Source organism: Lissotriton vulgaris, chromosome 10, assembly GCF_964263255.1.
Source record: "Lissotriton vulgaris chromosome 10, aLisVul1.2, whole genome shotgun sequence".
Taxonomy (NCBI): domain Eukaryota; kingdom Metazoa; phylum Chordata; class Amphibia; order Caudata; family Salamandridae; genus Lissotriton; species Lissotriton vulgaris.
In genome coordinates, this window is record NC_141698.1 from 492,840,203 (window position 1) to 492,858,585 (window position 18,383).

The window sequence follows — 18,383 nt, forward strand, 5'->3', positions numbered from 1 at the left end:
TTCTTGTTAGGCTGGCTTGGGCGGGGAAGCAGCTGTGACTCAAATGGGAGATATTAATGCTCCCATATGGCCAGGGAGGTTTTACAGCCCCATATCTAAGTTGTACTACTTATGTGCACAGGCTTACTTCGCCTATTACTGGTACCATGCACCGAATTATACCCCACACTTAGATGTGGAAGGAGATGCGGTGCACCCTGTCTCTCTCAAGGCTATGATCTCCAAAGGAAGCTTAATCTTTGAACATGGGGAAATAGACACGGTACAATGCACGGTTCATGCTTAAAAGTGACTTGGGCATAGAGCACAAATTCACCCCTTGTATGTTCTTGCCCTAACACTTGTGCACCATTTTTATATTTCCGTCACGAGGGAGGTAGGCTCGTTGACCACTCTGAAAGCGATGGAACTTCGCACCATGGGAAATGTCTACCGGGAGGGCAGATTGATAGATTCCTTTGTGTTATCAATGGAAGGTTAATGGATCTCCCATGCTTCTTTTTGCATACAGCAGACTTCAAGCAGCTCTGCGTACATAATATCCACAGTTTCCAACTGAACCTGGGGCTCTGGGGGCACTCCACCTGATCACACACCTGTATAACACACCACAGATAGATACACAGACCATGGCGGAAGGGCCCCTGGCCAAGTGGAACGCTGTCCTTTTCTAACCAATTGACATGGATGATTGAAAATCCTTCTGTAATCTAACAGGACAGCTAACCGCAAATGCTAACTTTAGGATTATAAATTTTAAGTACCTACATTAATTATATAATACTCCAGCACAGCTCTGTAGATTTGGGTTACGAGAGGAAGCAGAATCTGTTTGATTTGGGGCACCAACCGCAGATTTTATACATTTGGTGGGTGGGCTTGTCCAGGGATACTGACATATTGGGAGCAGGTTACAAGCACACTTACTGCAATAGTTATGAAGCAAGTGGAATGCACCCCACAGTTGTCTGCTAGGCCTGACCAAAGCCATACAACCACTCAACCGCAAAATAGTAGCTATAACTTCATTGCTGGCCAAACTGAGGGTTTCCATTTACTGGGGGGGTAAGGTCATCCCAAAACATGAGCATTGGATACGGGATATGACGTATTGTCGTGACCATCTTAACTGATATGCTGAAGAACTACCTCGGGCTTCGCACCCTCTGGATATATGGGGCCCCTTTACTGCATATTTGTTTGCCAAATCGCCCAACTAATGAATACAGAAATAATTCATAACGAAATAGAGGTACTGTTTTGATATGAAATTTAACTTACAGGAAATTGAATGTAACAATTAATGTATTGTACGAATCATGCTGCACAACGCTATGTAACTGGAAAAATGGCTATATTGTTTTTTGTGATGTTTATATCTGAAAACTTTAATAAATAAAAAAAAACATTTAAAAAAAGGATTCTTTCCCACCACAGCCAAGTGTAACTTTTCCTTCAAATAATGCTTAAAGTGCTCGACCAAACCTTTGCATTGTGGCTCATATAAGGCTGTACATACATGCTATAGCTTGTGAGTATGAAGAAACGATGTCATCTAATTTGAAATAAATTACACACCATTGTCTGTGACCAATTTCTCAGGATATCCTTCTCTATCAAATACTTCATGAGAAATTCAATCACGGCACTGGTGCTTACTTTCTCCACAAACTTTACCTCTGACCGCTTGGAATGAAAGTCTATAAGGACTACTGCGTACCTCATCTCTCCTGGTAAGTTCACTGATGGTCCCACAATGTGTAACCCCACCTTTTCCAATTGGCCGTCCAGTCATGGCATTGCTTGCATAGGTGGTATCAGGGTTTTGCAATTTTTGTCTGAAAATTTGCATACAATACACTGTCTTACAAAATGATCAGCTTCACCATCTATCCCCGGTCATCAGTAATATTTCCACATTTGGTTTTTGAATGCAGTCATTCTCATGTGCCCTTGGTGACTCCATTCGAGGAGACGGTTCCGCAATTTCACTGGTCAGATAAGTTTGACATTGCAAAACAGGGATTCCCCGTTCAGATAATTTAGATGCAACCTGGGCAAAGGAATGTAAGGGACCTACAAGACCTTTAGTACTGAGCCAACCTTCCACAAGGTACGTTTTGACCATATTGAGTTCCACATCCTTAGAATATTCTCTAATCCACATATCTTCATAGTCAATGTCTGCATTACCTCAACACACATCACTTACACTGGCCGCCGTATCAAAATAATCCCCCTCATTCATTTTTTCTCTTTCATCACAATGGGGTAACCTGAAGATAAAAATCTTCTCTTTGTTCAATCAGCAAAGGCACATAACTAATATCAAAAGCATTCTCCTGTAACCTGGAGGACAATCTTGCAGTACAGACAGTAGAATTTCTTGCACCTCTTGGAGATAAAATGGGTATAAGGGGCATGTAATCTGCCACAGTATCAAAAACCCACACAAAATATCTTAAGTGATTTGTAGCCCTCACACATGCCAATAACCTGCGTTCAATAATTGAATACTTGCGTTCCGCTTTGTTTAATGTCTTAGAAGCATACGCTACCACCCACTCTGTTCCACCTGCTCTATGCGACAACACAGCACATAGCCCTAAAGCACTTGCATTCACTTATATCACACACTTCTTTTCTTCACAAAAGGCTGAAGGGCAGGCGCATTTACTATTTGCCGTTGAATACACTCAAATGCATTCTGTTGATCAGTTTCCCACACATACTCGCAATCTTTGCGTGGCAACTTCTTAAGCTTCCATCACAGTGGCAAAATCTTTCACAACCCTCCCGTAGTATTCACCCAGCCATATAAAGGACATCAATTTCTCTTTATCATTAGGGGCTGGTGCTTGTTTGATAACATCTGCAACACTCTCTTTGGGTACCATACCTTTGGCAGATATTGTATGTCCCAAGTAATCTAACTGGGACTCAAACATTTACATTTTTCAACACATAAAACAAGATCTTTTTAGAGAGTCTCTTGCAAACCCCTTGCAGAACCCAAAGTGCTCCTCCTCTGTTTTGGCGAGCACCAAGATATCATCCTGAAAGCCCCTTACTTGAGTCTCCATATTCCTGAACATATGTTGTATGGTTTTCTGGAAAACAGAAGATGCTGAAACCAGTCCGAATGGCATCCTTTTGAACTGGTACACACTACAGGGCGTGATAAAAGCTGTCAAATGTTTTTGCCTTTTTTGCCAAATTTATGATGGTAGGCACTATGTGTCTAAAGTGGAAAACACCGTGGCACCATTGAACATAGAAAGCAGATCATTTATCTTTGGCAAGGCATACCTGTAAACGATGATGTTTTCATTAAGCGCCCTCGAGTCTTAGCATAACTGTAGTTTGCCATCATTTTCTTGGCCAAAACCACAGTGGAAATCCATTCTGATGTTTTTATCTCCTCAATGACGTACCCTTTAAGCATATGATCTAATAGTAAATTATTTTCTTACACTGAACGGTAACATCCTCACTTTTTGTTTGAAGGGTTCAGCACCACTTTTCAATTTTAATTCATGTTCATACCCGTGCAACTTTCCCAATTTCTCACTCAATACTTCAGGAAAAGATGAAATTATCTTTTCTTAACTTGTGGTTCATGTACCACCAGTACAGGATCCACAGCATTAGGATCGAGTTCACTGCCTATTTTTCTTTTGTCCCTACATCCAATCACATTTGCTCCTTTTTTGGCTACATAAATCTTTAACTGGGCCCTTCTTCCTTTGAACACTGTCATGGCCCCTAGTTAACCTGTGAAATCATTGCGTCGTCAATCAAAAGTGACCGTTGTAACGTCCGGTTTTAACAAAGGTGGCTTTTTATTTTTACACTTGGTATCAAAGTATGCCTGAGATATTATACAAGAGTCTGTCGTAACAGACAACTCTGTCCCCAGCACTTGCAAATTGCACCTAGATGGTTTAATGGGTGCATCCTAATCTTCCCTGTTTTCTCCATGCACCATTAGCACCACGTTTTTCTCTGCAACATCACTTTCTCTCAAATATGTTCCTTCTGATACCTGCACAACGCAATATTTGGGTTATCTTTTCACATCCCTGCACATCTTTGAAAAGAGATCTTCTCTATTGCAATTATTAGACTACTTGTTAAGTGCAAGACAATTTCTTGAAGGCGTTAAATGGTTAGGATCACCACATCTAAAGCAGTACGTCTTGCTGTCTTGCTGTCCTTGCACCCACCTTTTTCTCTCATTTTTCACATCTTTTCCTGTAACAGCACAAACTTCCTTCTCTTTTTTTACCAAGTTGAGTTTAATTTACTTCCTTTACTCAGTTGATGGATTGTTCTCTGTCTTTGGCTGAAGCCACCACTTCATCCATGGTGGGATCTCCCGTGATCCACAAGCGTTCTTGGATGCATTTATTGTTCGTGCTAACCATTAGTTGATCACGTATCATTTTGTTGGTTTTGTTTCCAAAATTACATGTGTTGGATAAACTTCTCAGTACAGTTAGAGATTCATCAATAGATTCTTCTTCTTTCTGTTTCCTCATATAGAAGTAATATCTCTCAAGAGAGGTACTAATAGTGGGCTAAAAGCGCGCTTCTAGTCTCAAGTGTGTCATCAAATGAATTAATACCTCATCTTCATTCTTAACTCTCGGCAAGGACCTGAAGACGTGTTGTCCTTCAGACCACAAAGAATGTAAAAGGATATTTTTTTCCTAATAGCTGGCATTCTGTTACTATCAATTGCCATTAAATGTTAAAAACTCCTCCTTCCATCTTTTCCAGGGTATTAGGTGGTTCACCTTTTATTTTAATTTTTTTTTAAATAAAGACTAACTGCATGTTTATACTTCACTCATTTCCAATTACAGGTATAAAGTATATATATATATTTTTTTCCCTCCAAATGGCACTGGATCTCTCAATTTACCAAGGAAATGTTTAAACTGTCCGTAGACATCACTTAAGATGCCCACCGATATAGCTGGAACGCATAAACTGATAGGTATAGACTGGGATGTCAAAATGGCAGCCATAACCGAAATGAGGCTTGAAGCGCCATGTGTCTTGCTCTTGTCTTGAGGAGGGTTTCCACCTGGCTCCTTCTAGGAGGCGTGTTCATCGTCGAGAGCTTCCTCTCGGGCGGTCCTGGCCACCTACCGTAGCAGGGAAACACCCAACATGCTAGAAACGCTAAACTAAGCATGGAAATACCCACCGTGCTGGACACTTACTGCTCACTCTGTGTTCTTCCTGCTAGTGGCACTCACAGGTCCCGTCTCTCGTCGCCACAGAATTATGTAGTAATGCAGGTAGATTTGAATGAAGATATCACAAGGTCCTTGTACGGTAATAATCCCAACCGTCACATACAACTGTCAACCCATAGAACCCCCTTGACATGAACATTCCGGGCACGAGCCCAGTAACCACTCCTTGCACAGGAGGGGAAAAGGGTAGAAGAAAGAGAGGAATGGAACACGGGAACGGGCTATGAAGTGGAAGGAGGATATACTACAGTATCTGCGCTAAATTAAACATGACAAGGACATTACAGGTAATGTAATTTAGCAATATATTGACTGATAGAAGGTAGTGATTGAGGGCCAGCTGAGCTAGTCTCCACAAAGGTGAAAGGGGAAGAAAAAAATGTACTGCCAAAAAGCATTTTATAATAACACTCTTAACGATGAGCAGCCAGTCTAGACGGGCAAGATGACAAGCAACAGAAGTCAGGTGATTGATCCCTAAATAAAATGCTTGGCTCTGTTCCGAACTAGGTGCAGTCTGAACACTAGATACTCAAATAGGCTTAAATAAAGGCAATTGTGAAAGATAGCTGTAGGAAAATTATGGGTTGAACTATCGACTTCCAACAGGAAAAAGATGGACAGGGAAGGTATATTTTGCCTTGGAACTTTGAGAAAAAAATACAGTTGGTAGGAGCTTTATTAAATTGAGTTGTAACAGACAAGATCAGTGCCCCAAATTGAGCTTAAATAGTGGACTAAAGTGGTGTAAGGGAAGGGAACCCATATTTCGGGGCGGCTAGTCATCTAATGAGAAGAAGAATGGGACTACTCGCACTAGGACCTCTGTTCTTCTGGAGTTTAATTTCAGAGAATCTGGGCTACTTATCAACTGGCACTCTTGATAAAGGGTTGCTATATATTTGTGCCCCCTTCTGCCGTGTAAAAGGGTAGGGAGGCGACCGTCCCTGGTTTGGCAGGGTGGTAATGTTAGTTGCCCTTGCCGTTGCATTGAACAAGGCGGGCAAGGGGGAATTTCTCCCCCTCGTATTGGAAGAGGCAGGGGTTAGTAGACACTTCATTGTCACCCCGCCTGTTTTGCCTAACTGCCCTCTTTGTGAATTGGTTGTTCCCCTTACCGAGCCCCCTTCCCTTGCAGAAGGGTGATGGAATTTTAGAAAGAAAAGGGAAACAAATCATCCCGTTGTCTTCACTCAATCTTGATTTCCACCTTTGCCATACACTGTCTGTCATTTCGTTCCCACATATTACAAGCCATGGCAGGCGTGGGAGTTATGATGATGGAGAGGTGATATGTAAACTACACCTGGCATCACTGGCGGTAAGGAGAAAATAAGATGTCAGTGAGCGATAGAGGAGTGAATGGATAACTGTGCTCTGGCTAAAGATTTTACTTCAGTTAAACAAGAAAAGAGAGTGAGGATCTGAAAGTGCTCGGCCTTCTCCCCTGAATAATCCATATAAACAATAAGAAAGGGCTCGAGAAAGACAACTGCATCCAAAAGCAAACGTGTGTTTCTCCACAAGTTTGCTTTTGGATACAGCTGACTTTCTCGAACCCGTTCTTGTTGTTTCTATAACGATTTAATTCAACATTTTTCATTATGTCAATCAATCAATCAGGGGTTTTAAAGAGCACTACTCTCCCGTGAGGGTCTCAAGGCGCTGGGGGAGGGGGTGGGGTGCGAGCAGCTCCGTTTGTCATTCAAAAAGCCAGGTCTTGAAGTCCTTTCTGAATTGGTGCAGTGTTGGGCTTCATCGGATGTGGTAAGGGTGTTTGTTCCAGGTCTTGGCCACGAGGCTGGAGAAGGATCTGCCACCTGCTCTGGTCCAGCGGATGAGGGGGACCGTGGCTAGAGTGAATTCGGCAGAGCGGAGGTTTCTCTTGGGGTCATGGAAAGAGATTTGTTTGTTGAAGTATTGGGGACCTGTGCTTTGTCCGCATGTGTGAGCAGTTTATACTTTTTTCGACGCGGAGGTAATGGAGGTCACGGAGGTGTTGGGTGATGTGGTCATGTCGTGAGATGTCAAGGATGAGTCTGGCTGCGTCTTTCTGGATGGTCTGGAGTTTGCGGAGGAGTTTTCTGTTGATTCTGGTGTAGAGAGTGTTTCCGTAGTCCAGTCTGCTGGTAATGAATGCGATGGTGACGGTCTTCCTGGAGTCGGGGGGGATCCATTTGAAGGTCTTGTGAAGTATGCAGAGGGTGTTGAAGCAGGTGGAGGACACAGCATTGATCTGGCGGTTCATGGTGAGTGAGGCGTCCAGTACGATGCTGAGGTTGCATGCGTGGTCCTTTGGGGTGGGTGGGTTTCTCAGGGCGAGGTGCCACCAGGTGTTGTCCCATGCAGAGGGGGTAGAGCAGAGGATGAGGACTTCTGTTTTCTCTGAGTGGAGCTTCAGGCATCTGTTGCTCATCCAGGTTGCTATGTCTTTCATCTCTTGGAAATTGCACCTGGTTATGTTGGGTTCCTTAGTGAGGGAGAGGATGAGCTCGGTGTCGTATGAGACTATGTTGAGTCTGTGTTTTCTGACAATGGTTGTGAGGGGGGCCATGTAGACATTGAAGAGGGTGGGGCTGAGGGGGGATTCTTGGGGGACTCCGCATCTGATTTCGGTTGGTTCAGAGAGGAAGGGCAGGAGTCTTATTGTTTGTGTTCTGCCTGAAAGGAAAGATCAGATCCAGTCTAAGGCTGTTCCTTGGGTGCCAGCGTCATGGAGCCTGGAGACTAGTGTGCAGTGTCGAAGGCTGCTCAAAGGTCCACGAGGATGAGGGCTGCCATGAGCCTTGGTCGAGGAGGGCGCGGATGTCGTCGGTGGCGGCTATAAGGGCGGTCTTGGTGCTGTGGTTGCTGCAGAATCCGGTATAGGGGTGTCTAGGATGTTGTAGGTTTCTATGAAGTGTGCTAGCTGGGTGTTGACAGCTTTCTCGATTAGTTTGGAGGTGAAAGGGAACAGTGAGATGGGCCTGAAGTTCTTGAGATCCGTTGGGTCTGCGGAGGGCTTTTTTAGGGGTTGACTTCGGTGCGTTTCCAGCCATCGGGGTATTTGCTGGTCTCGAGGGAGCAGTTGATTGTTCGGGGTAGTTCGGGTGCAATGGCTGTGGCAGCCCTGTGGATGATGTGCATCGGGCAGGGGTCAGTAGGTGTTCCGGAGTGGATGCTTGTCATTGTCTTCTGTGGTGAGAGGGGTCCAGGTGAGGAGGGTCTGTTGGATGATGTAGCTGGGGGTGGGTGTTGAGGCAGTGCTGTGATCTTGGTCGTTGAAGTTGTCGTAGAGCGTCTTGATCTTGAGGTAGAAGAAGGAGCGGAGTTTGTTGCAGAGGTCTTGGGAGGGAGAAACATTGGGTCTGGCGAATTCTTGTATGAAGGCGAAGAGTTCCTTGGAGTTGTGGGAGTTGGAGAGGATTCTGTCTTGGATGAAGTTTCTCTTCGTTGATTTGATGAGTTGGTGGTGCCGGGGAGGCTGCCTTGCAGGCAGAGCGTGCTTCTGGGGTTTTGCTGTTTCTCCACGTTTTCTCCAGTCGTCTACAAGATTCTCAGAGTTCCGTGGTGAACTAGGTGGCTTTCGTGTTGTCGTCTCATGGTGTTCTGGAGGGGGGCAAGAGTGTTGGGGCAGTTGGCAATCCATTGGTGGAGGTTGCTGGCCCCTTTGAAGTCGGTCATAGTTGGGGTAGGAGTGCAGTTGAGGGCGGAGATGAGGTTTTCTTCGGAGACGTTGTTCCAGCTTCCTTATGGGGGGCGAGAGGCGCGCTTGTGTACAGTGGGTTTCGAGAAGGAGAAATGGATGCAGTTGTGGTCTGTCCAGAGCGGTTCCATGGCGTGGCTGAAGCGCATGTTATTTCCTCTGGCAAAGATGGGGTCGAGTGTGTGTCCTTCTGTGTGAGTGGAAGTGGAGACAAGTTGCTTAAGTCCTATGTTGGTGAGGTTCTCTAGGAGGACGGTGGTGTTGGGATCGCTATGGTTCTCTAGGTGGAAGTTCAGGTCTCCGAGCAGTATGTAGTCTGTGGAGGTGAGGGCATGGGGAGCGATGTGGTCTGCAATGACGTTGGTGAAGGGGGTGCGGGGTCCTGGAGGTCTGTAGGTGACTGTTCAGTGGAGCGTCGTTCTCGGGTTGGGCTGGATCTGGAAGTGGATGTGTTCCATGAGGAGCGAGGCGTCTTCCGTGTCGGTGGTTGTTAGTCAGAGGGAGTTTTGTGGATGATGGCGAGGCCTTCTCCTTGGCGGTTGAGGCAGTCCTTCCTCAGGATATTGTGTCCGTCGGGGATGGCGGTTGCGATGTTGGGTGCTGAGCTGGCATTGGTCCTTGTTTCTGTGAGGAATGCGACATCGAGCGAGTGAGTGTTGAGGAGTTCCCAGAGTTCTACGGCGGGTATGTGCAGGGAGCGTACGTTGAGGAGGATGCAGCTCAGTGGCTTGTGTGCGTTGGCGTCCGGTGGGTTGGGAGTAGCTGCCTGAGTCCGGAGGTGGGTGAAAGTGCAGGGGCATTGTTGGCAGGAGGTCGGGCCCTGGCTGTTGCTCGGCGGTGAGAGCTGAAAGTTGTTGTTGCATCCAGGGTTGAGTGCATGGAGAGTGCTGAGGTCGTATCAGCGTGTGGTCGGGGGACCAGCAGGGGTGTGGAATTTAATAGAATATCTACTTGTCCATGGGACAGGTTGCTTCATAAATCTACTTGTCTGCAACAAAATCCACTTGCCCCTTTGGTGCCATGTAGTGCAGCAACAAATTATGGCAGCAATCTCTGATATAGTCTCTTTGATTACGCTAGGGCTCATACCATAGTAGTGTTTGAATACTTGCAATCCCCTTATGTTGCCCTGTTTCCTCAGATCTACCAACTGGGGCTGAAGGTAGTGATAATCAATAGTTCCAGGGTTACAATGCCCTTTTGAGTCTGCGCAAACCTACTAACTTGCATGTTTTAAGGGTTTTTTACAACTCTTCTCTAATCTTTTCCCATACTGATAAATGTTGAAAATTTACTCCTGACAATGGCAGACGGAAACCTTCTTCCAGAGTTGGGAAAAAATTGGTTGGAGGGAAAGTGAACTTGCAAACACTCAGATTTCCGCATGAGCAAATCTGCACATGCATATTTGTGCATGCTAAAATGCAGTTCACAAATATTTTTAGGGGTACTATTTCTTGTCCTACTTCTGTAAATTTTTGGAAATTCACGAAAGCCATACAGCTGCACTTAATGCAAGGACATATACCATGGGTGCACTTTTGAGGCTTTCTTTAATAACTGGGCACCTAATTTGGTCTGGCGTTGACCGTTACCTTTTGTGTTTATCAAAATTCTGTCTCTCTCTCTCTCTGAACGGCTGGCTTCACTGTGAATGACAGTATTCTGCTCTTTCACAAAGAGCATATTAGCACACAGAGTAGTTTTGTTTAGTGCCAGTAACTACTGTGGCAGTGTGTGCTTTTAGAGACCAAAAAAAACAACTTTTGCTTTTGCCAATGTTTGCTATAATGGCGAGTGCCCGGCAGCTCCCACACCAATAAGGTTTTCTAAAAACTATGCCAAAACAAGTCACATTGGCAAAACTAAAAAGCTGACCACCAATTTCAGACCTACTGGCTTTGCCAATGCTTGTTTATTGTTGTTTCTCATAATCTTTTTTGATACTGTTTACATTGATTTTCCATTATGAATGTTTTTGGGAAATACTAGCATGCATCAACACATGTTACTAAATGATGCTGCAAAGAAATGGTACCTGAAGTAATTTAGCAAAATGTATTTTTCCTGCTTTAATTTTTTATGAACATTTTATTTTGAAAGCAAAGAATCATCAAGCTTGCTTTCAAGCTTCTGCAAATATTTGCATCAAATCAGAGAACATTCTGGGAATATTATACATGGCCTCATATTGCTAAACTTTAAAAACGTGTTACACATTTTTATACTGTAACCAGTGTAAGTAGTGCTGTCAGAGCTTACAACATTTACTTAGATCGCTCACCCTGATAATAAAAGCTTTCAATTAACGAACCATAAATACAAGTTTGAACAGCATTAACATATGGGAAAAAATATTACCGTAACTGCAGACAGTGCCCTTCCCTGATCCATAATGTGGTACTGCAAACTGGCAGCCAAAGGGTTTGTGCTACAGGGGGTTGGGCCTACTTGTCCCAAGGGCAAAATGCACATTAAAACTTGTTGTCCTTGACCCCAAACAATATGTCCAGGGCGTCGGGCTATAGGAATTCCACATCCCTGGACCAGGGTCCCTGTCGCTGGTCGCGGTCGGATCGCAGACAGGCTTGCCTTTGACACGTCAGCATCGCTCATGCTGCGCACGGTCGCAGTTAAGTAGGGGCGAGGGTGTTGAGCACCTCGGAGACAGGAGCGGGAACACCCTGGGGAAGAGGGGCCACGGGGGCAGCAGCAGCGGGGGAAAAGGCAAACAAGAAAAGGCCAAACAGAAAAAGACAAAACAGAAAAAGGCAGAACAGAAAGGAGAACACACTCACAGCAGAGTAAGGCAGGCGTATGAGCTAAAGCTAAAGTCTCATAGTTAGTGAATTTTGCTTCTATTTGGATATGTACTGTAGCCCCCATTAACTCCTTGTCAACCACAACCCTCTCAATCATACCTTCCCATTAAGTGTATTGTTTATCAGGGAAAATATACCTATATAAGCATGCCAAAGAGGAGTTACTTTGTTTCACTCTTACTGGGAATTACTGTGCTTGACTCTCTTATTTCTTTGGCTAGGTATCCGGACTCATGGTATCGGGACATCACATCCAACAAAAAGTTCTTCTCCATCGCTGCGGAATACAGAGGGGTCATTGTGGGAATGATAGTAGCAGAAATAAAAGGCCGGACAAAAGTGCATAAGGAGGTTAGTGCTCTATCTTGAGCCTGGGCTGCTCCACAATTTGAGGTCTGTTGGTATGAGTAATGGAAGTTTTGGGGAAAGTGCTCACTGAGTTGAGGAGCAAGATTGCTTGATAGTTGGGCTATTTTTATTTTATGTTATGTTATGTTATAATGGCTTTTGTAGAGCGCACGGCTACTCAAAAAGAGTGTCCCGGCGCTTTTAGTAAGGAGGGCTACAGTATACTAACATAACACATTAAAAAAGAAAGTATCACAGACAGAAAGAACACAACAAGCAAAAAGGCCTACTGGGTAAACAACCAGGTTTTGAGGCCCTTTCTAAAAGCAAGTAAGCTGGTGGCTCCCCGAAGTATAAGCGGCAGAGAGTTCCACAGCTGTGGCGCCAGTAGTCCAAAGGAGCGACCTCCCAGGCGCGCTCTCTTCACTCGTGGAACAGTCGCCAAAAACAGGGATTCTGACCTCAGAGAACGAGCCGGACGGTAGAAGGCAAGTCTCTTTTGGAGGTACTTTGCTCCCGTCGCATGGAGGGCCTTGTAGGTCAGGGTCAAAGCCTTAAAGGCGATCCGCTTGCGGATTGGGAGCCAATGCAGGGTCTGCAACAAGCCCGCTGCACTAGCGCGTCTATTCAAGCCAAAAATCGCTCTCGCCGCAGCATTCTGCACAACTTGGAGCCGCTGTAGCAGGTACTCTGGTAGGCCCAGGTACAGAACGTTTGAGTAATCTAGCCTAGAGCCTATCAGGGCCTGCACAGTCAGCTTCCTGTGCTCCTCCGATAAGAGGGGAAGAAACCTCCGCAGCATCCTAAGGAGGCCGAAGCAAATGCCCGACACCCCCAGGATCTGGGACTTCATAGTCAACCCCTTGTCCATCTTGACCCCCAAGTTCTTAGCCATTTGGGATGAACAAGTTGGGGGGAACATATTAATAGGCCACCAAGCCTGCCAGTCTGGCTCCGTGTCACACCCAAAGAAGAGTACCTCGGACTTATCGGAATTGCACTTGAGGCTGTTCCGTTGAAACCATTGGAACACAGCCCCAAGGCAATCCCGGATACTCTCCCCATCAAAGTCTCCTCCTCTCTTACACGAGAAGAGGAGCTGGGTGTCGTCTGCATAGGATACGATCCGGGCCCCAAACGACTCCGCCAACGCCGCCAAAGGGGTCATGAAGATATTAAAGAGGGTCGGGCTCAAAATAGAGCCCTGAGGGACCACGACTCCCAGAGGCGGCATCACGGCGGAATCTGGCGAGGCCCAGACCGTTTGCCGGCGGCCGGCTAGAAAGGAGGAAAACCAGCTGAGCACCGTCCCCCGTAGTCCAATCTCACAGAGTCTTGTGAGAAGGCCATCATGGGGGACTGTGTCGAAAGCCGCCGACAAATCCAGCATCACCAGCATGGCTTTGCCCCCAGTATCCAGAACCCCTTTAATGGTTTCTGAGACCTCGAGGAGCGCAGTCTCCGTGCTGAGATTTGGGCGAAAGCCCGACTGGGTGGCATGCAGAATCTCATTCGTCTCTAGAAAATTGGACAGCACCGTCTGCACGTGCTTTTCCACAATTTTCGTGAGAGCTGGCAGCAGAGAGATAGGCCTGTAGTTGACTGGGGCCTTTGGATCCAGACCAGGCTTCTTGAGCAGCGGGATGACCATTGCCTGCTTCCAAGCCTGCGGAACCACTCCCTGGCTCAGCGAGAGATTCAGTAACGGGTTAGCCAACGGATTAATCACCTCGGCCAATTTCGCCAGAATTTTAGCAGGGCACGGGTCCAGGGGCGAGCCCGATTTCAAGTTGCCCATAAGTGCTAAAGAGGCAGGCGCAGATATAGGTGGAAACACGCCCAGCGTCAAGCCTGGCGAAGCCGGGGGAGATCGGTTAGCCTCAGAGTTAATCAGCCCCGCGGGTACAGCCGATGGAAAAGAATCCTGTATAAGTTGGATCTTGCTAGTAAAAAAATTAGCGAGATCAGAGGCCCAGGAGTCAGAAGGCCTCTCCTCAGAGGTGTTAGACCGTGGAGATATAAATTCTCTAACTATAGAGAAAATCTCCTTACAGGAGTTGGAGGCAGCTTCTATCCTCCCTGCCAGGTAGGCTTTTTGTACATGGTCAAGGCATGGATGCGGAAGACCCAAATAGAAAATATCTGCAGAACTTCAGTGATGTCCTCTATTATAAAGAACACACATTGTTAGGGAGGAGCCATCTAAAAACATATTAAATTACGTTGTTCTTATACTCTGGTTTTGACAGCCATTTACATCTGAGTAAGCGATGTGACCATATGCATTGGCAGTTGAGATCTTAAAGTATCAGTCACTGTCAATGACTTATGACCCATAGCCCTCCCCTTTGGACAGTTATTAGGGTGAGTTGCATGACATGTTCCAGCTTGCAATACGTCTTTTTTTATTGTCCTTTATTGTACTGCTTGGGCTGCCATTTTTTGATAAAGGAAAGCATATACTTTTGAATGGCATTGGCCCTTTTCTCTAATCTCTTCTCTGCCCTGTATTTCTTTCTGTCTGTTTTCCTTTCTGTCTTCTTCTCTATTTCTCTTTAGTGGCTTCCCCTAATCGCCATACTTGTTTTTCAGTTATTTTTGTCTTCCTCCTTCTCTCTATTACTGCTTCTCTCTCTCTCCCCTCCTTAACTACCTTCCTCTCAAGACTACGTTTGTTTACCGTTTTACAGTCTCGTCTTTCTCTTTTCCTGCCACCATGACTCCTCACTCACCTTGTATTTCCTCTTTGTCACTCATGCTCTCCCCACTGTTTTGTTTCTTTGTACCTTGTTCCTACCACTTTACACACATCCCTACTCCTTATTTCTTTATTTCCTCCTTCCTGTCATCCTTCCGTCTTCATTCTTTCTCTCCCACCTCGCTGTTTTTCCTTTAACTCTTTTTTCTACTCTCATCTGTCCCTGAGCTCCCTTTTCACTTCTCTTCTCAATTGCTCCTCTTCATCTACGTTCTGCCTTTCTACCATCTCTCTACCTCTGTTACTTCCGGTGTCCCTGTTTCCACTCCTTTCTTTACTATCTCTACTAACCACTTATCTCTTGCAGTCACGTTTGCATTTCCCACTCTGATTTTAAGTTGTTCTTATGCTACTTTTTGTGTCTTGTCTCTCTTAGGATGGGGATATTCTTGCCTCCAATTTCCCTGTTGATACCCAGGTTGCATATATCCTAAGTCTAGGAGTCGTAAAAGACTTTAGAAAACATGGAATTGGTAAGTATAAACTATCTAGAGGTCATTAGTCCTGTCATCTGATGAATGATCTGTGGCGGCGTGCTTTAGTCTCTTTTTGGTAGCTGAGCAGCATTTGTGTCACATTGATTACCCTGCAATACATTTTTGCATTGATGCCTATCCAGCAGGTAAATATTCTTGTTATGTTTTACACTGTTTAGCAGTAAAGTTTTCCAATTGTTTGTGGTCCTCTGCCTGATGGTAGTGCTTGCTGTTTTTGTTTGTTTTTAAGACTTTGCATCTGAAGTTGGAGTGTTCTCTGTATGGGTTTACTATTGTGCTTTTGTTTACATTCTTCAGATTGCAGTGGAGTGTTTTGCCATTTGGAGGTTAATCTTGTATGAGTCTGTGGTGTTTTTCCTATGTGTTCATATGCACGTCTTGCTCGAAGATCAAACCTCCACAAGCATGTGTCTGTCAGAAAGGTGTATTGCACATTTTTGTTTGTTTTTTCTTTGTGTTTCACCTATATGAAAAGCCACTCTATTTATTGGACACTGCCTGTTGTTTGATTCGTTTTATAAGCAGTTGCAGGGTGGTAATCGACCTGCAAGATGTTTGTGGATTTCCACTGCATTTTGCATGGCCAACCCTCTGCAGTGCCTTCCTTGATTCCCCAGCCCTCAGCTTAGGGCAGCGGAGAATATTCGTGCTGGCAGAATTTCTACGAGGCTAAAGGTTTACTAGACCTAATTCTATGAATCGAAATATAGTATGTTTAAGTGCAAGCAAGCTATTTTTTTGTACGGGGAAAAAGTTTAAAAATCAGGCTTCTCTGGTAAACTTTGTGAGTTTTCCCCTTGTGTCTTGGGCATTGAGTCTTGTGTTCACCTTGTTAAGGTTGTGGGTTTGCAGGTGTGCATGTGCTATCAGTTTTCTTTGACTGGTTTGCCTATGATGTGTACTTTGCATCCTTGTGTCTACCCCTTGCCTTTTTTTCTCTCTCTCCTCCCGCCATTCTTCAGTGTTGTATCTTTGAGTCTGAGTTTTTCTGTAGTAGGCACAGTTTCTTTCCACAAATAATCTGGTGTGCATTTCTGGCGTCCTTTGTCTGGCTGATATGTATATTTACTGGGTGCTTTGCCAGCCTTTGATTTTTTGTAAACAAACTTTATTCAATTTTTCATTTACCATATACACGACATTCCCCCTTTCTTGTGCATATTGCTTCTAAGTTTACATCATTACACCATTTTTGCCAGGCTTTGATGTATGGTTTGTGTGGCAGATGCATATGACACTTTACCCCTTTATCTTCCAGGCTCCCTTTTACTTGAAAGCCTAAAGGATCATATCTCCACCACAGCTCAAGATCACTGCAAAGCCATCTACCTGCACGTCCTAACCACGAACAACACGGCAATCAACTTCTACGAGAACCGTGACTTCAAACAGCACCATTACCTTCCATATTACTATTCCATCCGGGGTGTATTGAAAGATGGCTTCACCTACGTCCTCTACATCAATGGTGGACATCCTCCATGGACGCTCTTATATCCTTTACTGCTCTTAGTGCTTCTGCTCCTCTCTTATTCAGGAGCCTTTTGCATAATTTAGACATTGCCTTGCTTGATTGAGTTGTAGAAGTTAGTTACTGTGTGCAGGCTGAAGTTACCATAATTGCTGGAGGACAACAATTTCAGTCTAGCCCGTCTTACACTTTAATTTATTATTATAAACCTTGGTTGACTTTAGTTTAATTTTTACTTCCCATTAACTATATTGCATTCATATTACATTTTGTTGTATGACTCATTCTACTTGTGATAAATAATGGGTTGAGATCACAGCAAACCTAGTGCTTATTTTTAGGTTGAGCCTAGGCAGCGCATGCGCTGCAAGGCATGCTGTTTTCGGAGTTTGGAGGTGAAGCTCTGCCCACTCCCTGCCTACATTGTCCTTGGTAAGTGCTAGCTTCTGATTCGTTAACAGGCTTGGTAGTCCCTCCTTAGTACCGCCTGGTCTTAATTTGTAACCTCCCATGGCGACACCCCCTGTTACCTGTGTTGCTGCTCGGTAGGCTTTAATTACAGCCTCCGAGCACTATTTTGTTAAATGCTTTTCACTTGCCTCCAAACAGGCAGGACGCACTCTTTTGTAAGGCTTAATTTATTTTTTCCATAGCGCGGCACGCCACAGTGGCGGCCGTGCCTTTGGTTTTTTTTGCGGCTCGGAATGCAGCTGCATGTTTTTTTTCAATTTATTATCTCTTGTTTGTGAAAGCTCCCCATGCGGCGCTTTTACGTTAAATTTCAGCCACAACCCTTTCTTCAGACGAGCCGTGTCTAAGGAAAGGGGCATGCAGCGCTTTTGCAAACAACCATTTGCAATGCAATAAGTTTTGCATTTTTGAGAGTTTAGTAAATGCTCAACCTATTACATTGCAAATGATTGTTTGCCTTTGTGTATGAGGTAGTGTTCTGTCTGGCAGTGTGGTATTCCTTCGATAAAGAGAGGAAGTGCACCTTCCGTCACTGTGATGTGCTTCCGGTAAATAACGATTCACGTGGTGTCTGTTTGTGAAGAGTGATAGTGGCTCTCAATATTACATAGAAGTTGTGAAACAAAGCAAACACTAGCGTATCCAAAAACATGCTTCAATTAAGTATTATTAGAAAAACTGTTGTAGCCTGCGGTTATTGCACAATTTTTATTAATTCGAGGAATATCTAACTTTTTACATTGTCTTGAGCACATTTGGTTTATAACTGCAAACTCCTCAATAAAAAAGTTATGAAGGTTCAAGCCATGTTGGCACTGCTATTAAAATTGGTTAATTTCAATATCTCATTGAGGATAAAAAAGTGCTATTCGATTTAACAAAAAAAGTGGCAAAACTGCTGAATGAACCCACAAAAATAAAACCTGTGCAAAAACAGCATAGAATGCCACCCTTCTCTCTTAACAATCCTCCACTTTGGTCATTTGGTTGCAACACAACAGGTGCAGAAAACCTTGTGAATAGATTTAACGGAAAGCTTTAGTAAGTTTCCCAGAAAGGGAGCA

General features: G+C 44.7%; 1 protein-coding gene across 3 annotated transcripts in view; it reads left to right on the plus strand.

The window, feature by feature from the left end:
- NAA60 (N-alpha-acetyltransferase 60, NatF catalytic subunit) overlaps positions 1 to 18,383 on the plus strand; it is a 99,789-nt gene that overhangs the window by 39,632 nt on the left and 41,774 nt on the right. For all 3 annotated transcript variants that reach the window (XR_015300692.1, XR_015300693.1, XM_086941349.1), the window contains exons 3-5: positions 11,996 to 12,125; positions 15,257 to 15,353; positions 16,636 to 16,870. Coding sequence is in view for 1 of the 3 variants with exons in the window: in XM_086941349.1 (XP_086797475.1) it covers positions 11,996 to 12,125; positions 15,257 to 15,353; positions 16,636 to 16,870 (462 nt within the window). In the remaining 2 variants the exon portion in view is untranslated. The remainder of the gene's footprint in view (positions 1 to 11,995; positions 12,126 to 15,256; positions 15,354 to 16,635; positions 16,871 to 18,383) is intronic.